A 23,849-nucleotide genomic window follows, 5' to 3' on the forward strand; every position below is an offset into this window, starting at 1 on the left:
GTATTTAGAATGACAATTTTGTGGCAGGCTCTATGTTGATGGTAGAGGAATAGCAGTACACAAAAATGGAAAGATTTAATCCAGTTATGACCTAATCCTTACTCTTCAGTTTCAGAAGATCTAGCAGGGATGAGAGACTAATAAACAGCTAAACACGATGTCGTTAAGTACTAATATAAAGATATATAAAGTTGAATAGGGTATAGATAGGGAACAACGAACTCTGATAGCCAAGGAAATTGATTTTTGAGCTAGATCTTCAAGGTCTTCAAGGTCAGATAGGTAATTTGGAGCTTTCCAGGTAGCTAATGCAGAATGATGGAACATGAAGGGCAAGGAAAAGAAATGCTGTGCTTTTAAGCATACACTAACTGAGAGAACTCAAAGAACTACAAGGATTACATAAAATGATACAAGCAAAGTACTTAGATCAGAGACTGAAACGTAACAAACAATAAATGTTAGCTATTTTTATCAATATTGTTATTCTCTTGGGAGGTGAAGGGGGCAGCAAGGGGGCGAGAGGATCATATGTATTAACCCAAACCTGGTTAAGTGACTTGATTTTTATTCCCAAAACGGTTATTTCAAAGTATAACTTATAACCATGTAATCTGAAAATCATCTTAACTTTCATGGACAAATAGGTTTTTTGTTATTTTTTTCTTTTTACTTTACAGCAAAAAAAAATTTTTTTTCTTAATTTAAGGTAAAATAGCCCTCATTCACCAATCTGAATTCAAATCAAATTCCTTTTTAGTCCTTGTCCGTGTGTTCATATGCATATCCAAATATAGTCTTTGAGAGGTAAGATATGTTGATATAAGAGTCATATGGAGAAATTTTGAATAGTTATGGATACAGAAATGCCTTTTGAAAAATATTCAACACAAATACTTAAAACTATTAATTTCACTGTAATTCATTTATCTGACAAACATTTACCTGTGTTTACATCAGAGAAGGCAAGAGTGCTTCCAACTGCAGGTGATCCCCAGGAGAACTGATATTTACACCAGATATTAAAGAACAGTCAAGAGTTGAACAATAGAATAGAGCATGCAGTAAGTATAGATGTATACCATGCTTAAATATCCATCAGAAGATATTAACCAATTTCTAAATAAACCTCTTCTTCACAAGAAGGTCAATCAATAAAATTCACTGAGCATAGACCACTATACTAATATCGTGGAAAGAAAGAACCTTAATCATCTTTCATTCTCCCCTTTTTACCTTGCAAGAGGCTGTGGAGGTTCTGACAGAGACATGTCACTACTGGAAGATGCACTTGGGGGACGTTCCTGCACTTTGTTCTCTTTGTCAGACTCTCCAGATGGCTGATACCCTGGTCTGGTCTAAGAAAAAAGGACATCAAAGTTATCTGACTCCCATCATAAAGATATATTCAAGGAGCACATAAAATAAATATTAAGTTGCTTCAACTTTACAAAGATCACAAAATGCAGGAGCTTTTTTCTCTCAAATAAAACCAATTCAAATTTAGTTTGTCTTAAAAGCAGCCATTACAGTTAACAGCAAAATTACACCTGAAATCCAACAAAGGCACCTAACACTGCATAATTCAGAGGAAATAATACTCTTTCTAAACCTCAGTTTTTTCTACCTAATAAGTGGAAATACTAGTAGTACCTACCCTTCTCAGGGCTGTGAGAATTTACTGAAACTTAAGCCTGTAAAACATTTAAAACAGTATGTGGTATATGGTACAGACTCAAATGTTACTCTTACCCTTAAAAACAACAGCAATAGTCATAAAATTAGCACACTAAAGTAGGATATTCTCTAATTTCAACACAGATAACAAAACTAGGCTTTTCATTATTAATACAGTCTAGCTTTGCTCAGTAATACAGTAAAAACTAGGCAAGGATATAACTAACAGCAGTGATGAGACAGACCAGTAACAATCACTCTAGGAAACTAACTGAGCACTTATTTTCAATCGTATTTATCTAGAATAAACTTCATGAAAGGCCATCATTATTATAAATACTGTCTGAGCATATGTCTGAATATTAGGAATGGTGAGTAATTTTTTAAAAGTATAGCAAGTAAGTTTTTCCTAACCATGAATTACTTCCCTTTGTATTTCTGTCACTACTATTACCTGTGTTTCCTGCATATGTTGATGAGTTGGCTCTTCAAGCAATGACTTTTCTAGAAGCAATTTGGAGTAAGTTTCCTGCAGTCGCCTATTTGCTGATGGCTCAGAAGGAGGCACATTTTTCACTTTAGTAAAGGCTTCTTTTTGTTTCCGGTAGAGCTCCTGTAATCGTTTGTTCTTCTGTTCCGTGGCCTCCTTTTGAGCCTTCTTCTCCTCATTTTGCTTCCTCTTCCTTTCCTCCTGCTGTCTAACAATGTACTGTCGTACCTCATCTGTATCATAGTGACGCTTTTTGGAAATAACAGGGGGATCTTCATTAGCTGTTATTTTGTCAGGTTTTCTTTTTATTGGACTATGACTCCTAGGAGCTTGTATTGATGGTGATGGCTTCTGATTCTGTAACTCTCCCGTCTCTTGCCTTGCAGCCTGAGCTGCTGAATCCAGCTGTAGGTCATCAAGAATTCCACGAATTTCAACAGGTAAAAAGTCCTTATTTAAGGCAGCATTTTCCTCCTGTTTATTATCTGGAAGCAATGGAGCTAATTTCTTTACATTATTTTCTGACCGAGCTCTACTTCTTGAACGCTCTGAGTTTCGTGGAAGATGTCTATGTGAAACATCCAATCTGGGATCCGATTCTGCTCTTCCAATATGACCCCCTACAAAGTATGAACTGTTACTGATGTATTAAAATTCTGTATTCATTCCTAAGATTTATCACACTAAGGAGAAAATTAGGAATTTCGCTTTATCTTAAACTCAAATTCAAATATCCTATAAAGTCTCCTAAGGAATATTTTAGAAGGAAAGAAAAACAGTAAGAGAAGAATTTCAATACTCTTAGAAACTATACTTCCTTGGCATTTTTAAAAAGTGCATCTTTTAATATTTCTGAAATAAGGACATATCTTGCTGTTGATATGAATATTTATTAATATGAATAGAGAATTACTATTTCTCTCCCATATGCATATTTAATGTTACTATTTCTCTCCCTCACCAAACCCTCAAATAGTTGTTAAGAAACTGACAATGTGGGCTTCCCTGGTGGCGCAGTGGTTGAGAGTCCGCCTGCCGATGCAGAGGACGCGGGTTCATGCCCCAGTCTGGGAAGATCCCACATGCCACGGAGCGGCTGGGCCCGTGAGCCATGGCCGCTGAGCCTGCGCATCCAGAGCCTGTGCTCCTCAATGGGAGAGGCCACAACAGTGAGAGGCCCGCATACCGCAAAAAAACAAAAAAAAACCTAACAATGTTACAGGCTGCCACAACTCTCCAATGAATAACAGAAAAAATTAAATATATAGAAAAACAATCATTTTATCATCTGAATGTGTGTTGATGTGGCTTAAATTTAGGCTAAGGACGGTGTGAGTTTATTTATAAGCTAGATGAAAGCGAAGAGGAACAAACACAAAATATATATTGACTTCTATATACCAAATTGCATCTCTTACTGAATCCATTCCAGAAGCTCAAATTCAGGCAAATTTTTGCCATTGAAAAGGAAAGCGGGCTTGTAGGTATTTATATTTCATTTCCCAAAATTAGTGTTCATTAGTGAAAAAGTAACTAGTTATTTCAAATGGCACTCAAGATGTTTCAAAAAGAAAACAGCAATGGACTTGAGGGTCAAACTAAAGACCTGTGGATCTAGATCAGATTTTGTCACCCACTGACTGTATACCCTTGAGAAAACTCACTTCTCTCTCAGAGCCTGTTTCCTAATCTGTCAAACAACAAAAAAAATCCAACCTTGTGAATGTCTACCTGTGTTTATGTCTGTGGAGATAAGACAGATTGGACTTGATTCTCTAAAGGTCTAATAAGATTTGATTACATGATGCTTTGCTATTTATTCATAATGACAGCTAAATGTAATTAATATAACACAAACAGAATTCTTAATAAAGATCATAACATCTATATATGGAAATTATCCACAGACAAGCCCAATTTCTTCTTTTTTGAGCTACATTCACAATTATAATGCAAAGTCTTAAGAGCATTCTTAAAAGAGTATTTTCACCTCTCAAAGTACTTACACAAGCAACTTTTAATTGCTTTGCTCAACAATTTTAATGGTTGAGTAATTTAATTTACTAATTTAATTACTCACCAGATTTAGTAGTTCTTTCTCTTCCACTTCTGTCACTTGATGCTATTCTTCGCTCTTTTTGCTCTATTCTAGGTGCAGGTCCCAGAATTTTCTTTACTAATTTTTGTCCATCTCGCCAAGAAGATGTACTTATCAGATGACTGCTACCTAAAAAAAAAAAAAAAAAGAAAAAGAAATATATATATACTGGATTGAATTTGCAACTTAAATTTTAGCTCTCAGAACATGAATTATGTGAATGTAAACTACACTAATTCTTACATTAAAAAAATATAATGAAGTATTTTTCATGTGATATTAGTTGTCAGGGGCATAGTTTGAAATGAAGCACTGGGACCATTTATAACTTACAAATACTGATCTTGGATTGTATTTATCCAGTTCTGTGGTGGGCTAATTTCCATGTGTGTACTGTGCCAGTGACCAAGACAGAAAGTCATTAAACTGTATTAAAGCTGTATTAAGAGTTTATCTATAGTGAAAGTCCTCTTTTTCTGCCAATGACTACATGAGACTATTCCAGAAAGCCAGAATTCAGAAATAACCACCCAGCATATTTGGAAGCCAACATTTATAAATAGCTACCCAGTATATTTGTGGTTGCTTGCTCTTGATTCAGAAAATTAAGCTGAAATTGAAGAGGAGCCTGCTCTCTCATTTTGCTTAAGAACATAAAGATATTTTTTTGCAAAATGAAATGAAAGTTTATTTTCTGCAATACCTTCTGTAAATTACAAAGGCAAAATGCTAAACTACAGCATGTAACTTTTCAATATTTAACCAGAGCACTTGTAATAAATATGCATCCTGAAACAAGATAAAAGGCTACACTTTGTCAGGCATCCTAGCCTCCACAGAAATGCGCGGGGGCGTGAGGGGGTGGTTTTGTGTTTTCTTAAGTGCTATGAGGGAAAGTGCTTTCACATAAAGTTTCTGTATAAAAAGATTGAGCAATAGACTTAAAACCTTTTAAATGTTTTAGATAGACCGATTAAGGTTAATAACAAGGTACAAAAACATTTCTAAAGTAAATAGCACACCTTTGTAATTCATGTTTTTTAATAATAGATGTTTTCATTAAATGTATACTTCCATTTAAACTTTCAAATGAAACTCTAAATGGCATTTTTTAAAATTATAAATCAATAAAATAGTATCACAGAAAGCTTGGAAAATAGAAGAAGATTAAAAACCACTGCCCTTACTTAAACAAAGTACTAGTATTATTTTGTGTATTTCCTTACAGTAATTTAAAGATCAGTAGTAGGTGATTGTAGCCATTGTATCCATAAAATTTTACCTTTTTCTCTTAGCATCTTATGACAAGAATATTTGTTATTTCTTATAGAAATTATAACTTGAAGTGGCCACACAATACTCCTAACAGAAACATAGTTTAACTATCTACCATTCAATATTTAGGTTACTTCTGATATTATAAAAAATTATACAGTGAACATTTTCATTTATTTTTTTTCTTTCTGTTGGATACATTTCTATTACTTGGATTATTTGATCAAGGAAAATGAGCATTTTGACATTAATACTATTTTTTCTTTTTTTTAGAGAAACTATATCCATTGATATTTCAACAAGCATGGTATAAGTATGATTTTTATAAGAGTGATTTTTATTGTAATTTTACCAGCTTTGGCTATGAATATAAAAGTATTTTCTTCTAATTTAATTAGGTTTAAAGTGCTACTTCATTATTTTCATTTCCATTACATTTCTTATATTGCTTTGCATTTAAACACTTTTACATATTTATTTCAGTTTTTTTTAATGGTTTCTATTTTGTAAATGGTCTTTCACGTCATTTTTTGTTTTTTATGTTACCATCTGTTTTGAAATAATGGTCTGTTAATTTTTTTACAATCTGAAGCTAATAAATGAAACTTTTTTCTCTTGGTAAACAGCTGTATTTATTGAAATATATTTTTATGAAGTTTTATAATGAGGGCAATTTAAAGTGTTGATGGTATTTGCTTTTTGAATGTCATTGTTTTATGCATTAAAAAGTAGTGTGTAGTTTTGTTATATATCTGTAAAATAGAATGTGAAATTCCCTGTAATACCATCCCCTTCAAAGGTAATCACTGTTAACTATTTGTTATAGAGCCAGGTTATAAATCCCAGGCAATCTGGATCAAGCCTGAAATGTTAATCACTATGGAACTAGGGAATTCTCTTTTTCCCCCTTTTTGATTTATTCAGAGTCCAGCCTGATCACTACTAGCATGGACTGCCAGATTTTTCTTGTGCAACATTTTTTCTCTTATGAGAATGAGTGAAGGAACTTAGCTACAGTCATAAGCCATCCCTTTGTATATAAAAGTTCACTACATAAAAATCATTACCTTTAATCTGGTTAATTTCTATTAAAAATAATGATAGAAAAAAATTGGAGGGGAGCATTGTTCAGTATCATGGTGAATATATGGTTTGATGAGTATACACATACATGAAGATTTATCAAACTATACATTCTAAATATGTATAACTTACTCTATGTCAATTATACCTCAATCAAACACACATATACAAAATAATGATACATAAAATGTACTGAATTTTTGCATGTGTCGAATAATGAGAACATTTATTTCCGTGTAGATGCCATTTCACTAATATGTAACTTTAGGATGGGCCTGATATTGAGAAAACCAACCTGTTTTGCATTCTGGACTTGATAACTGTGCTACCTTTTGGACTTTTCGTACTGGCTTGACCACTTTCTTCTCTTTACTTTTCTCAGCAGGTTTTTCTTTCATAGAGCTATCACCTGAAAAGCAGAAACATATATAGCAAATATTATAACGATTGCTACCTATCCACTCATCCTCCCCACCAGTATGAAAAATCTGTATAAAGTATATGATTCAGGCAGAGAGAGAGAAACCTTCACTGATGCTATTTCTTTGACCCAAAGGCTACAATGCCAAGTCCTCTTACAGCAAAGTCTAGAGATCACCATTACTCCACTGTTAGGTTCCAATTCTTTGTTATTTTTTTCAGGAAACCCTTGAGAAATTCACCTCGCTTTCACAAACTAGAAGATGCTGCAACAGTAATGCTTTCCAAGCTAGACCATAGCATTTACAGAATCTCAGAGGTGAGCACTTTCACAGACTCCTTTTCATTTAAAAACTCCTACTTAACTGAGACATTCAAGACCTTCTAGAGTAAAACTTTATAAAATACTCAATATTCCTAAATTAGGCCCTTTTATGATTATGCTAGTGAAATATGTCAAGGTTTTTCACACACACACATAAATTACTCACTAATTTTTAAATTCCAATCTGGGGAAATAAACTGAACATATAAATTTGAAAATTAATCTCAATCACAGATCTGGATAAATGTACTTTAAAATACATATAGAGCTCTGCATTCTGGGCAAAGAAGAAGTAAATGTGAGTCAAAGGCCCTGAGGCAGGAGCATACTTAGTGTCTAAGAAACAGCAAGGAAGCCAGTGTGAATGAAGTGAACAAAGAGAAGAGCAGTAAGAACTAGGGTCAAGAGACATAACCGAGGGCAAGATCATGTAGGGCTTTATAGCTCATTGTAAGAACTTCAGGTTTTACTCAAAAATAAGATAAGAAATTTTTGAGCAAAGGAGTGATATGACCTAAATTAAATTTTAACAAGGTTACTCTCACAGCTGCGATGAAAACAGACCCATTAGAAGAAGGGCAGAAGCAGGGTAACCAGTTAGAAAGCTACTGCAGTAATCCAACCAAAAGACTGATGGTGGAGGGCTTAGACCTAGGTGGTAGGGGAAAGTGGTTATATTTCAGACAATGTTAGATATAAGGTGTGAGAGAAATAGAGTGATCAAGGATGACTCAAGATTTGGGACCTGAACAATTAGAAAGATAAGATTAACTAAAATGGAGAGACTACCACAGGAATAAGTTTAAGGGGTGTACCATGACCCCATTTAGTTAGTTAGCTAGCTCCATTTTTGGATATATTAAGCTTAAGAAATCTATTATGCATCCAGGGGAAGGTGTAGAGTTAGCAGCTGGATATCAATCTGAGTTCAGAGAAGTCTGGCCAGAGACATAAATTTGGGAATCATCAGCAACAGAGCATATTTAAAGTCCTGAGACTAGATGAGCTTGCCGAGTTTGTATATAGATAAACAAAAAATTTAAAAAACAAAAAAGGAAAAAGAAAGGGGTGGAGGAGTAAAGAAGAGAAAAAAAAAAAGAAAAGAGAAGCACAGATCCAAGCACTGAGACCAGGACATGCTGATGTTCAGAGATCACAGAGTCGATTAGGAAAAAAACAACTGAAAAGGAGCAGCTAGACTTAGGAGGAAAACTAAACACTTATGGTATCCTAGACAGATGCCAAGTGAAGAATTTCAAGGAAGAAGTGATCAGCAATGATGCTGAGAGATCAATTAGGATGACAAATGTGAATTAAACATTGGATTTAGCAATGTGGAAGTCATTGATGACCTCGATAACAGCAGTCCACAGACATGTAGGAGCAAAAACCTAACAGAAAGGTTTCAAGAGTAAAACAGAGGAGAAAAATTGGAGACAATGAAGATAAGGCAACTTTCTGAAGTTTTGCTGTAAGTAAAAGAAGAGAAACAAGGTAGTTGCTAAAACGAGTAGGGCCAAAAGAGGGGTTCTTTTATGATGGTTGAGATAACAGCATGTTATCAAACAGTATGTTGATGGGCATGACCTCGTAGAGAGGGAAAACTTGATGGTACAAAAGAAAGAAAACAAGGCTGAAGTAATGTCCTTCAATACACAAGAGGAAATGGAATATAAAACACAAGTAGATGGGTTTGTTTGTTTAAGATAGGAGACCAGGCAGAGTTCGCCCACCATATCAAAAGAGAAGGCAGATTATAATCCACAGACCTCTTTAAGAGTTTTTTGACATACATCATTCCACTAGTCTATAATGATACTGTTCTATGAATTATATAGTTATTATTCCTATTTTACAGATGAGAAAACCAAGGAAGAGAGGTTATGTAACATAGATAGTATAAATAGCTAATATGTGGCAGAGCCAGAATTTGAACCCCTGTAAACTGATTCCAAAATCTTTGCTCTTAACTATTATATTTCCTCTCCACATGGGAAAAAAGTTCTGAAAATAGTGTTCCAACAGTAACAGTAGGAAAATTGGACTGGACAGTTAATGCCACAGTATTTATTAGCAAAATCTCCACTGGGGCTTACTAGAAAATTCTCAGGCTTTAGAGTCAGACAGACTTGGTTTTGAACCTTGGCTTCAATTCTTAACTTTATGCAACCTCGGGAAAATTACTCTTTGGGCCTACATTTCCTCAACCGTAAAACATTCAGAAGACTAAGTACCCAGTAGCATCTTGCCCAGAATCATACAAGGTGTTCAATAGTAGTAACATTATGAGTATGACCTTCCTATTTCCCTCTTCCAATCTTCCATAAGTTCCTCCTTCCAATCCTCTAACATTATTCCCTTCCTATAATATTCATTTCTCTTCCTGCATTTTGCCTTCATGTTAGTTATCTTATCTGCTGCCTGCCAAATTACTGACCATTTCAAAGACCTCAGAGGTCTAGTAGAAGTAAACTTCAACTAGACTCTACTATGTTTTCTTGCCCAGCTCAGAAAGACCCTTAGTTTAAAAATAGCCTAGTTTCTGCCTCATCAGCTATGTATGCTAATTTTAACCCTGGAGCAGAGCCCAGAGGCTAAAAGAGCCTTACAACCATCACTACTTTAGTATACCATGCAGTTAGAAAAGGGAAATATCTTTAGTTTGGTAACAATTTTATGTTTAAGTATTGCACGTTAGACAGTATGCATGATAAAACACTCAAAACCTAGGAACACTCTACACGCACCTGCAAAGTGAAGTGCTAAGTCACGATACAGTTCTCTACTCATGTTTTGAAACTCAGCCTCCTGCCATACTTTCCCATCAGGTGTTCGAATCTTGGTCTCTGAAGGATTGAAGCCTAATATATAACCAACAATACAGAACATTCTTATTAAAGTTGCATTAAAAGTTTTGTTTGCTATATTCTTTTATAAGTGAGATAAAATTAATAAACTATAAAATTCACTCTTTTAAAGTGTACAACTCCCTGGTTTTTAGGATATTCAGAAAGTTATACAACTATCACCACTATCTAATTCCAGAGCATTTCATCACCCTGCAAAGTAACCCTGTGCCCATTAGCAGTCACTCCCCACACCATTCCCTCTATTCCCTGGCAGCTACTAATCTATTTTCTATCTTTATGGACTTGCTTGTTCTGGACATTTCATAAAAATAGAATCACACAATATGTGGTCTTTTGTGTCTGGCTTCTTTCACTTAGCATTTTGTTCTCAAAGCTCATCCACCTTATAACACATATAGAAGCTTTATTTATTTTATTGTTGAATGATATTCCATTGTACAGATATACCAACATTTGCTTATCCATTCATCAGCTGATGAAAATTTGGGTTGTTTCTACTTTTCAGCTATTATGAATAATGTTGCTATAAACATTAATGCACGTGTGTGTGTGTGTGTGTGTGTGTGTGTGTATATATTTTCAATTCCCTTGGGTATTATACCTAGGAGTGGAATTTCTGGGTCATACAGTAACTATGTTGAACTTTTTGAGGAACTGCCAAACTGCTTTCTAAAGCAGCTGCACCATTTTACATTCTCACTAGCAATGTATGAGGGTTCCAATTTCTCCATATCCTCACCAACACTTGTTATTGTCTGTCTTTTTTATTATAGCCACCCTAGTAGGTGTGAAATGGTATCTCACCATGGTTTTGATTTATGTATCCCTAATAACTAATGATGTTGAGAAGGTTTATAAGCTTTCAAAAGAAGAATGCATCATTAGCTACCACATAATATGTTAACAAATAGTGTTTGGAAGAAGTAAGCTTCAGTGAGACAAAGCAATATACATTTGTTCAAAAAGACTAGAAATGGAGATGCACTAAATTAAATGACAAAAAAATGGCAATCATAAATTATGGATATCAGAGCTACAAACTACCCTACTCAAGACTAAAAGAGAGATAATGCTACTCATTCTCCTTTTCTTTGAATACAGGCATTAATTGCTATCATCTGTCTGATTTTGCCTATGGCTGAACAAATGGACAAGCTGCTGTCTACACAGGCAAAATGCAGCCAAAGTGTGGAAAACAGTTCTTTAAAACATACCTGTTCAATTTCTCAACAAACATTACACATGTGCTATTTCCTAGAAATCATTCTAATTTCCTACTTCAAATTTATCACTACTCTTTTAAGAAATATACAGAACTTAGAATGTTATTTTGCAAAAAAATAAAATAATAAAGTATCGAATATGGATGATTAACCAGAGTAGTAAAAAGATTTATATTTTCAAATGGGCTCCACTTACCAAAGAATCGCCATTAAATATTTTGTAAAATTAAATCAATATAAAGAATGGAGTCAAAAATTGGTAAAAGTACTTTAGAAGTATTAGATAAAATGTACTGGTGAATTAATTACATGTCTAATAAAAAATAATCTATTCAGCTCTTAGGAACAACAGCATAAGCTTTATTTTACCTGACATTTGTAGCATGGGGCACACACAATTATGCCTATAGCTATATAAGGAAAATGTTTATAAACATAGTGTTCAGTCTATTGCAAACCACAGTTTATAACAAGAAAGTGTGGCAATTCCTTGTAAAGCTACCTCCCTCGCAACATTTCTCACCCTCATTCCATCTCTCTATATTCAACCCTATCATTTTTTCTTCTCTCCTCTTTAGGAAACATTTATTTCTATGGGAGCCTTTCTTTATATTTGATCTTTACTAACAAGTTAACTTTAAGAAGCTCTCAATATCTACATCAGTTTCTCTTTCTGTTTCCCAGTTTTTATTTCCATTCTCTTTGTGCACATTTTTTCTTACTAGTTGAATTTACTGAATAGAATAAAAATTATACTGTGCATTTACTTGTGTCCAAGACACTGTACTAAGCTCTAAATAAAATACAGATGACCAAAATAGGCTCTTAACCTTCTTGGGCATTTAAAGCAGAAACAAAAAGATATGCAAACCACTAAGTATAAGGAAGAATCACATAAACGCCACTGTGTTCACTACTTCAAACTTTAAACATACACACACAAAAATGTAAAAACAAAGTTTAGAAGGGGTTTCATATGCTAACAACTGTATAAAAAGAGAAAGAGGGGCTCCCCTGGTGGCACAGTGGTTGAGAGTCTGCCTGCCGATACAGGGGAAGTGGGTTTGTGCCCCGGTCCGGGAGGATCCCACATGCCGCAGAGCGGCTAGGCCCGTGAGCCACGGCCACTGAGCCTGCGCATCTGGACCCTGTGCTCCGCAACGAGAGAGGCCACAATAGTAAGAGGCCCGCGTACTGCAAAAAAAAAAAAAAAGAGAAAGAAAACACACACACACACCCTCTCTCTCTCATTTGTAAATGAGAAAATTATCTCTGGAATGATACACAAATTGTTAACACAAGTAACCTCCAGAAAGGGGACCAGGTGGTTGGAGCACCAGAGTGATAGAGCTTTTCAATGTACATCCTTTTCATCTTTCGAATTGTGAACCAAGTGAATTTATTATGTATTTGAACAAGTGAAATTAAAATGTCACTTTAGAATACAGTATATTAAGAGGGTTTTAATTTACACCAACAAAAAGTTGGCAGAAAACCAGTTCTTCACCGTTGGAAAAAATAAATCCATTGCTCAGGACACTGGAAACCATATTCTGTTACGATTTCTGAAATGTATACTACATGTCATTAGTTAGCCTCCCAAAAGTTGTATTCATAATATATTTTAATATGAAAATTAACATGTTAAAAATTAGTAAGTAAAAGGAATACACGAAATCCAGTCACAACTCAAAGGAAGTTATACTTAAGATTTTTACTCTCGTTATTTAAGGTTTTCTCTTTTTTAACTTTTAGATTTTTATAAATTATTAAATAAAATATAGATTCAAATCAACCATCTTGACTTTGCCTTAGTGGAATAACTTTTGGAATTTCAGAACTTTGACTTCTAGAATGAACAAACCTTAAAGGTACAATCTGTATTTAATGGGTCTGATATAAGTATAGCCAAAGTTTTGGATAATCACTATCTCAGAACCAACAAGAACATTCTGACCCCACCATTTGCTATGTGCTCTGTCAACAGTGTGGACAATTATTACTACATGGCACACAAACTACTAGAAGGATAAGAAAGAATTTTACTAAGGGAACTACCCACTATTTTATCACAAATTATGTAGAATAAAATGCTAATTATCTATCTTTTATCTAATTCACAATGAATAGCACTAGCAAAACATAATAAACAACACAAAAAACTGGTAATTGCTCAAACTTTATATAGTTAAATTTGTTCTGTTAAAATTAACAGAAGAAACAAATCTTGGCTATATTTTGATCTTAATACATTTATCCAAACTAAAAACTGAACTTGAAAAAATATCCACAAAAGAAAGGCCAGAATGGCAGGAACTTTAAGACAAAAGTCTAACACTGAGTAACCTCATCAATGAATCAACTCTTTATTAAAAATTTTATATGGGTGACCCCGTGAAAATAGTTTCAGGAACAAAAAAATGCAAACTCCTAAAAACCACCATATATAAAAACTTGAGTTGGGCCAAAAACAGATACTCTCTCTGAAAAGCATCTTCTCAGTGGAAATCTGATTTAAATATTGTTTTCTTAAACATGGAGAAAACCCCTGTCAAAATTCGAAGGTTAACGTAACAACAGGGTCCAAATGTCAGTGGCAAAATATTCTATAACCAAGTATTAACTGGCACTGACTGAATTATCTTTCAAACATTACTTTTGAAAGAATTCCTAATAACAATCCAAATACAATGGCAGAATAAGAGCAATATTCTTTCAGTTCTCTGAAAGTTGTACTAATTTTTATTTTCTCTTTTGTTCAACTATTAAATGTTCATATAGTGGTTCTCAAACTATAAGAACGTCGAGGGACTTGTTAAAAATTCCAATTCTGGACCCCATCTCCAGAAATTCTGATTTAGATCCAGTGTAGGATCCAAGAATCTGCATTTTTAGCATGCATCCTGAATTAATTTTTTAAGGCATTAGATTTGAGAATCACACCCTGTTCTAAAGATGGTCCTCTCTACTCAAATACATCCAAGGGAGAAAGGGAGACAAGGAGGCAGGAAGACAGAAAAAGACACGAAGACTGATTACAAACCTTTATATGTTGGAGCAGGTGGTGCTGTTGCCACTTTCCTGACCTTTGCTGTCACTGAGCTATCAACATTAACAACCATTACTGGATGCTCAATATGACCCAGATTCTGGCCCTGGTCATTTGTTTCTTCTGAGTGTTCCCACTGTTTCCTAATCCGCTCCTTGAGTTTTTCCAATTTAACATCATGTTGTCGCCGCTTTAGGATATCTAATCTTTGGGAATTACAGGTACTAGTAGAAGACGGAGAAGAATCAGTTAACTGTAACACTTTTGAATCAACATCACGGCCCATGTTACACACAGAAGCCTTCAAAGTGTTCTCATTTCCTTTTGCTCTATTAGGCTTTTCTTCATCACTTCTCATAGGAGCTGCCATCTTAATCAAACATTCAGAATTTTGCAATGCATCAATTGTTGGTCGATCATTTAAAAATCTAACAACTGTATCATTGACGACAGATGATTGGGAGCTCTCAAAATCACAGCAATGTATATTCCGATCTTCCTGACTGCATATCATCCGGTTCCCACTCTCAGGCTTCTCTTCATTAACATCCACACAATATATATGCTTTGACTCTAAATGGCTGGGACTTATGCTGGACGGTGTACCATGGACTTCCCTGTTATTAAAAAATAATTAGCTTTGAATAAAGAGTACAAAAACCAGTCATACAAACTGAATAGAGAACTCTAAGCTAACATTAGAGACCCCAAAATCCTAGAAGTTCCAGTAAGTTAAAAAAAAACAAAATAACCATTACTACTATTAAAATTCAGGGCTTCCCTGGTGGCGCAGGGGTTGAGAGTCCGCCTGCCGATGCAGGGGACATGGGTTCGTGCCCCAGTCCGGGAAGATCCCACATGCCGCGGAGCGGCTAGGCCCGTGAGCCATGGCCGCTGAGCCTGTGCTCCACAACAGGAGAGGCCACAACAGTGAGAGGCCCGCATACCGCAAAAAAAAAAAAAAAAAAAAAATTCAATGCTCAATGCCTCCTGTGTATCAAAGTTTAGATTATGGCAAATAATCTAAATCATAATCTGCATATTATAAAATAAGAAATATGCAAAAGATGCATAGAGAGATTTCCTTAAGAACCCCAGAAAACAGGATTACAATCTGACTTTGCATATTCACTGGACACTATTACCAAAATGTACATTTTACTTCTCCATGAAATCTTAAGAACTAGGAAAAAAAGTTCTCAAATTCTGACATTTCATATGTATAACTTCTAAATAATGTACCATATTAGCAAATAGATTGGAAGTTGAAATAAAGTGGAAGTACAGTAAATATTTTCCTCCAAATGAATGTGGTTAGTAAAGTTTAACCTCTCTGAAACACAGACAACTTTTCTGGCAGCTTCAAATTATGTAAAGCATATCTAGAAACACCAAAATAAGCAAAGAAGACTGGACACAGCCAAAGTACATATCACAAAGTCCATGTTCTCTACTCATAAAAACACTAGCAAAAGTATTCCTTCACGAACTATTTTTATTTTACATATCATTCTAATAAGTTATATTTTAGGAACAGAGCAGTTAATTAAAAGGGAGGTTAATGAAGACAAGCCTCAGCAGTAGGAAGAATACATGAAAAACTACCCAACAGGGACTTCCCTGGTGGTGCAGTGGTTAAGAATCTGTCTGCCAATGCAGGGGACACGGGTTCGATCTATGGTCTGGGAAGATCCCACATGCCGCGGAGCAACTAAGCCCATGTGCCACAGCTACTGAGCCTACACTCTAGAGCCCGTGAGCCACAACTACTGAGCCTGCGTGCCACAACTACTGAAGCCCACACGCCCTAGAGCCTGCACACTGCAACTACTGAGCCCGCGCACCACAACTACTGAGCCCATGCTTCGCAACTACTGAAGCCCACACCCTCTAGGGCCTGGATGCTGCAACTACTGAGACCTGCGTGCCTAGAGCCTGTGCTCCGCAACAAGAGAAGACACCGCAATGAGAAGCCTGAGCACCTCAATGAAGAGTAGTCCATGCTCACTGCAACTAGAGAAAGCCCATGCACAGCAACGAAGATCCAACACAGCCAAAAAATAAATAAATAAAAAAAATTTTAAAAAGAAAAGAAAAATAAAAACTACCCAGCAAAGTTATAAAAGCAGATAAACAACCATCTGAACCTGCAAGGTCTGAAAGAGTAGCATTTACCACATGTGGCAACTGAGCACTTGAATGTGGTTAGTCCAAACTGAGATGTGCTATAATGTAAATTACATACCAGATTTAAAGATTTAAAACAAAAAAGAATGTAAAACATCTTTGTGTGTGTGTATGTGACTACTAAAAATCTTTAAATTACATATGTGTGGTTCACATTAATGGTTCCATTGTAAGTACTGATCTAAATGTTTCACGTATAGGCATAAAACTCTAAATGCCACAAGAATTCTTAGAGTCATGACTCTATTACAGCATAATATGGTAATTTTGTATCTATTGTGAGTGCACAGTGTGTGCATTTTTCTAAGGAGATAGTCCACAGTTTTCATCAGATTCTCACTGGGGCCCATGACCCAAAAAACATTAGACACTGTTCTGAATGGCTGACTATTAAACAAGATGGGGGCTGAGAACTGAGTTCTGTAGCTTCTCTCTGTAGAGATCAAGACTAAATTCAATTATTTTCACTATCTTGACCAGACTGCAACAATTCACAGGTCTAAAATTAGCATACGTAGAGAATAAAATAAAGCATAAAATGGTACGTTATCTACCATGCTTCAATCTTAAAAAGAACAACTCACCAAAAAAAAAAAAAGTGAAGTAATTTCACACAGTCTTTCAATCACTACTCATTAAATATTCACTATACAGTTCTTTCAACTTTTCTATGAATATGAAAATTTTCATAATAAAATGTTGGAAAAAATATCTAGAATACTTAGTAAATAACAGGCATTAAGATAATGCTTTGAGAATAAGACAGATTTACAGTCTTAGATAAACTAATGTAATGGGTAGATATGGAATCAAAATATAATGCCAACATGAAAGTGCTCTTTCAGAGGAAGAGGAAGCACAGAGGAAGAGTTAAATAAGCTGGAGAATGAACTGGGGTAGAAGCAGATCTGGCAATGTTTCATACAGAAGGTGATAAAAGAAACTGAATAATTCATTTGTAGGAAACATATTTATTACAGTGGCAGTGGTCTGGAGCAAATATTACTACTTCTTCTCCCCAAATATTCCATCTGTAAAAGAACAGAAAGTCAGCATTTCATAATATAAAAGATTTTGCTTTACCTTTTTGGAAAATGAAAAAGGTAATAATACTAGATCCACAGTGCTATGAAAAACTGAGAAAATAAACTATACTCTTACTATAAATACTACAGATTAACTCTATTTGATAATTTTTAAAAAACAAAACAAACAAACAAAAAAACACTAACCTGTAAGAAACCAAAGGTTCACGAAATTCCACACGATTAATTTTCTTTACGTTACTCTCCAGGGTGGTAGCTCTGAGAGGACTACGAGATTTCTCTTTTCGTGATTTAGAAGATTTGGAGGTTGGAGCATTAACCCAAGAATCATCCAGGTATCTACCATCTGAAGAAAAAGGAAATCTATGAGAACATATGATATAAAATACGACTGTCTCTGAATGCAGCTAGTATTTAAGAAAATAACTTAGGTATCTATTATTTCTGAAATCCCTGGTTGGATATTATATAAGTAGATGGGAAAAATTCAGGTTAAATTATTACAGTAACTCAACTTATAGAGAAAGACTATATTCTGAGCAAACAATGTAAAATAAAATTCTACATAAAAAATTCCTTTTTGTCAAAAGTTCTGACTCAAAAAAAAGAAGTATCAGATAAAACCCAAGGCTCACAGATTAATAAAAAAGAATCACAGTATCGGTGGAAAGTACTAACCTGCAGGTTTATTCCACTAATTATGCAACCACAGAATTAAATATATGAAAGGTAACCAAAGAAAATATTTACACTGTGTCAATTTATGATAGTGTCTCTAAGACAGAATTTTGATTTTAAACCCCAACAAAAAAATATAAATCTTAAGTCAACTAAATTTCAAAGTGATATACCTGTGAATTAAAAAAAAAAAAAAGACATTATAACCCTAAAGGCTCAAAATCAAATTCTCATTAACAACATATGAAAAGTCACTATCAAAGGTGATGCAGTGGTGCTAAGTCCCTGATCAAAAGATGGTGAAAATGTCATCTACAGTCACTGAATACAAGGCTGCTTCATAACTACTCAGTACCAAAGAAAAAAAACCTAAATGCTGATGAGGTATATAGTCTCTGACAAAAGAACAAGGAAATACATGGGACTATAAGAAGAAATTAAGTTGAAATAAAACATCAAAATTCATATTTAATGTATTTATATCTTTGGAATTAACCTCATACATACCTTTTCTACTTATTTTTCTGGTAGCACTTGCAGAAGATTTCTTGGTATCCATGACAGAATCAAACACAGCTGTACTTGTAGGGGCTACTTCCAATTTGTTTTCAATATGTCTCAGCTAAAGTTTAAACACCATCAAAACAAACAGGTTAATCCTATAAATTAACCAGCTACCATCAATTTAATTATTTATTTAAAACTATATTGTCCAACACCTTTCTCCAAAGTAGAAAAAACTTAGGAATGCTTTATTTTAATTAAAAAAAATAGTTTTCCCATTATTTACTACTTAAGCTCTACTAACAACTGGCTCAATGCTGCCCAAATCTGGACAAGAAAATCAAAAAGTCTGTAGAACATCAAGGAGTTTCTATTTGTCCTGTTGACCTATTTTTTTAATCATTGAGTTTTTTAAAAGCAGTAAATTTTCTGACATTGTATGTTGAATATCATTAAGCTACATATTTGTGCATTTCTATATATTTTATGCATTTTACATGCAAAAATGAGGAAAAAACAATTCAGCTAAACTAAAATTTAGGACTATTCAAATAGCCACAACTTTTTTTTTTTTTTTTTTTTTTGGCTGCGTTGGTTCTTCATTGCTGCGCGCGGGCTTTCTCTAGTTGAAGCGAGCAGGGGCCACTCTTCGTTGTGGTGCGCGGGCTTCTCACTGCAGTGGCTTCTCTTGTTGCAGAGCACGGGCTCTAGGCTCACGGGTTTCAGTAGTTGTGGCTTGCAGGCTCTAGAGCGCAGGCTCAATAGTTGTGGTGCATGGGCTTAGTTGCTCCGCAGCATGTGGGATCTTCCTAGACGAGGGCTTGAACCCGTGTCCCCTTCATTGGCAGGTGGATTGTTAACCACTGTGCCACCAGGGAAGCCCACCACAATTTTTTATAGTTTTATATCTACAGAATAAGTTTCACAATAAGGACAAAATTCACAAGATAGAATTCAGGTTTCCATACGCTTTACAATTTAAGTCGACTTTTTTTCTTTTTTTTTTTAAGTAGACTTTTGATATTACCACCAATGATTTTAAATAGCATTTTCCCCGCACATGCTTACAGGAGAAAACTTGAAAAAAACAGAAAACAGAAAAAAATAAAATTAAAATCATCAAAATTCCACCACACAGAGATAGAAACTTTGTGTAAAATTCTGATTTATCTTCTTTCAGATTTTTGCAGTGCAATGTACTCACAAGATTGGAATAATCCTTTATATATTAATAGTTCTGTATCAGACGTTTTCCCCCATTTATATTATGAACCACTTATCCCTAAAAATTCTTTTTAAAAGCCCAATAATTTTTTTGGAAAACAACTATTAACAGTTCAGCTCTAAATTAGTTTAGCTCTAAATTAAACTGGGGATAGAAACTATTCCTATGTTATAGATGTGCAATACTCATGTAGAAGAGAGAGAATATATACTGATTGCTGTATTCACAGGGCCAAAATTTGACTCTGCATTATGACCAAACCTAGGTTATAGTACCTTTTCCAGATTGATTTTCAAACCAGTTCAAAAGATTAGGGGACAGAAAACACCATATTCAGACAGTAAAGAAATAGATAATTCGAACTCAGGTAGAATACAAAAGAAAACAAACAAAATATATATTAGAAGAGTAATTTGCCTAGAGAGCAGATGAAAAAGAAAAAAGGAAAAGGTCTCTCTTTGAAGAAGCTATGTATCACTTGCCAAATTTGGATTTCTAAACTCCAGACAAGATTGGACAGAACATAAATGAGAACATTTGCCCATAATCATGCTTCTTCAGCAGTGCTAAGAGAAAACAGACTGCTATTGCCACAAAAAAAGAGGAGGTAACTCACAGTTCACTCAAGGAAAAGCTGTTCCTTTCATTTCCTGACTCTGAGCCTTTTACATAGACAAAGCCCCACCTTCTAAAATACATTCTATGTTTTAAATCTTCATCTCAACATACCAATTGAGCAAATTTATTAAAGCAGAATAAACAGTACAAATTATCTTAATCTTTTATATGCCATAGTGTTAATGTTTCTGATACTTAGTGTCTTAATTATTGCTTTATTGTCTAATAGTTGTCATTAATGTTCATTTTGTAACATATAGATAACTTCTTACAGAAATGTTTAACCTTATTTTCTTATCAAAAAAGCACTACAGGAAAAAACTGTAATCTATTCAATCATAACAGGCAATCAATTTTAGATTAGAAAGAAATAAATGGAACCTATAATTACTTACAGCAGCCTTGGTCTGAGAAAGTGCATCCCATGGTGTGGTTATATCTGCTGGGGAATATTGATATTTACTGAATTAGAATCTCTGAAGTGTACCTTGGAATCTGCATTTTAATAGGTCCCAAATGCACTCAAAAGTTTGAGAATCACTTTATTAGGCAGAACTATTCCCCAGCAAGTGCTTTATTATATTGAGCCAAAACATGATTCCTCTCCCATCCTCTAAAGCCGAGCTTCCCAATATAAGGTTTAGTTGTATTAGACACTGATCCCACTAGTCCTTAGGGCAACTGGACTAACATGCCCCCGCCACCTACACTCCATCAGACATCTCTAACAATAAGCAGTACCCTCAGTTTATCCCAATGAACTGAACAAATACAAAATATAGTATTGTACTGCATTTCATATTATGATATGAAAAGATTGGAAAACTACTCCAGACTTCAATCTACTAGTAGAAACAAGGTAACATCTATTTAGTCTTTCAGATAACAGCCCTTCAAAGAGTTTAAGTCTATATATTTCCCTTGAGTCATCCTTCTCTAGGATAACTATTTTCATCTCCTCCAAATGCCCCTCATGTGACGTGATATCCAGATCCCTCACAAACCCAATAATCTTGCTCCAGATATACTCCAGTTTGTCAAAGTCCCTCAAAAAATATCATGCCCTAAATTAAAGTTACCCTCAATGCATCATTTAAAAAAAAAAAAAGAGTTCAATGAGACTACTATTTTTGTTATCTGTGCACTACAGGTCTATAACTATATTGGGAGCTGTATGATATTTATTAACATTAAGTCAGAATTTGTAAGATATTGTATATAACTAATTTTACATATACTGATTCATTTTTAAAAAGGATGTTTTCCCTTACAAAACAGTTTACTATTGGGTGCCTTTGAATATAAGGTATCTTGTATATTTAAAACAAAATTGAATTTTAAAAATTATTTATCCACTTGTTATAAATCAAAGCATATGGATAATTTTCATTTACTGAATAGCCCAGAATTTTAGGCACATGACCTAAACAAATCATTAAGTTCAGTTTCAAAAAAAAAAACAAATCATACCTTGAACAGTATCCATGCTTTGAGAGTTCCTTGGATTTGGTAAAGGCACCTCTTTTGATTTGCTGCTCCTCATCCTGCCAATTTACCTGCAATCACATCATCAGCATTCACTGAAAATCAGTATTATAATATTAGTAAAGAAAATGCCCTAACTTGCCTTTCATAAAAGTCAGAAAAGAATTTTGTCATCTCTTAAAGTTATATCTGTATTCTCTTAAGAGTTCCTGATAATCTAACAACTTTATTTTTGCTTGGAAAACTAAAACATTAAAAATTATATCATGGGCTTCCCTGGTGACCCAGTGGTTAGGGATATGCCTGCCAATGCAGAGGACATGGATTCGAGTCCTGGTCCGGGAAGATCCCACACGGCACAGAGCAACTTAGCCCACGTGCCACAACTACTGAGCCTGCACTCTAGAGGTCTCAAGCCACAACTACTGAGCCTGCGTGCCACAACTACTGAAGCCTGCGCGCCTAGAGCCTGTACTCCTCAACAAGAGAAGCCACTGCAACGAGAAGCCTGCACACCACAACGAAGAGTAGCCTCCGCTCACCGCAACTAGAGAAAGCCTGTACACAGTAATGAAGACCCAACACAGCCAAAAATAAATAAATATTTTTTTAAAATTAAAAAAAAAAAGAATCCGCCTGCCAATGCAGGGAACATGGGTTTGAGCCCTGGTCCAGGAAGATCCCACATGCCGTGGAGCAACTAAGCCCGTGCGCCACAACTTCTGAGCCCACATGCCACAACTACTGAAGCCTGTGTGCCTAGAGCCTGTGCTCCACAACAAGAGAAGCCACCGCAATGAGAAGCCTGCACACTGCAACAAAGACTAGCCCTCACTCACCGCAACTAGAGAAAGCCTGTGCATAGCAACGAAGAACCAATGCAGCCAAAAATAGATAAATAAATAAAATATAAATTAATTTTTTTAAAAAAAGAAGAGGAGCTTAATTTTCCTCTCATTGAATGTGAGCTGGACTTAGTGGTTCACTTTTAACAAATCAAATGTGGTGGAAGCGACAGTGTGACTTTCAAGACTAAGTCATAAAAGGCATTGCTTGTTCTCTCTCCCTCTCTCTTAAGGATCCAGCTGCCATGTCATGAGGACAGTCAAGCAGCCCTATGAAGAGGTCCATGTGGCAAAAAAACTGAGGCTTCCTGCCTACAGCCATATGAGCGAACTATCCTGGAAGGAGTTAGCCAGCAAGAGATTATCAATACAGTATTACGTCTCATTTTCTCTATTATAAATAACACTGAAATGAACATATTTGTGTACATTAATGCTCATTTGGATCACTTATCTAGAACAGGATCTACAAAGTGTGCTAAAACTGAACTAAAGAATGTACAGAACATGCTACTCTAGAGATCCAATGTTGAACTGTTTTCCAATTTACAATAACATGAACCCAACAGTTTCATTAATATATTTCAATATTAACTATGCTTTTTACTTTTGCTGATTACTAAGGAATATTAATTATATTCCTATTAGGGAAGAATATGGTTGCTTTAATTTGAATTTAGTAGATTGCTAGCAGGACTAAACATTCTGCCATAGATCTTAATCTAAGTTCTTCATCTGTGAATTATCTTTT

At 34.9% G+C, this 23,849-nt stretch overlaps 1 protein-coding gene across 10 annotated transcripts in view; it reads right to left on the minus strand.

Moving 5' to 3' along the window:
* Positions 1–23,849, minus strand: part of CEP350 (centrosomal protein 350) — a 137,116-nt gene that overhangs the window by 100,998 nt on the left and 12,269 nt on the right. For 8 of the 10 annotated variants that reach the window (XR_016392984.1, XR_016392990.1, XM_089910505.1 and 5 more), the window contains 10 exons: positions 22,239–22,324; positions 21,164–21,210; positions 18,929–19,043; positions 17,930–18,089; positions 14,505–15,127; positions 10,116–10,229; positions 6,919–7,032; positions 4,248–4,394; positions 2,132–2,787; positions 1,237–1,358 (listed from right to left, as the gene is read on the minus strand). Coding sequence is in view for 8 of the 10 variants with exons in the window: in XM_089910505.1 (XP_089766631.1) it covers positions 1,237–1,358; positions 2,132–2,787; positions 4,248–4,394; positions 6,919–7,032; positions 10,116–10,229; positions 14,505–15,127; positions 17,930–18,089; positions 18,929–19,043; positions 21,164–21,210; positions 22,239–22,311 (2,171 nt within the window). In the remaining 2 variants the exon portion in view is untranslated. The remainder of the gene's footprint in view (positions 1–1,236; positions 1,359–2,131; positions 2,788–4,247; positions 4,395–6,918; positions 7,033–10,115; positions 10,230–14,504; positions 15,128–17,929; positions 18,090–18,928; positions 19,044–21,163; positions 21,211–22,238; positions 22,325–23,849) is intronic. The other 2 variants (XM_089910501.1, XM_089910497.1) reach the window with 1 other exon arrangement.

Source organism: Delphinapterus leucas, chromosome 1 (assembly GCF_059928025.1).
Source record: "Delphinapterus leucas isolate spDelLeu-1000000601 "Yukka" chromosome 1, BTC_Dleu_Yukka2, whole genome shotgun sequence".
In the NCBI taxonomy this organism is placed as follows: Eukaryota; Metazoa; Chordata; class Mammalia; order Artiodactyla; family Monodontidae; genus Delphinapterus; species Delphinapterus leucas.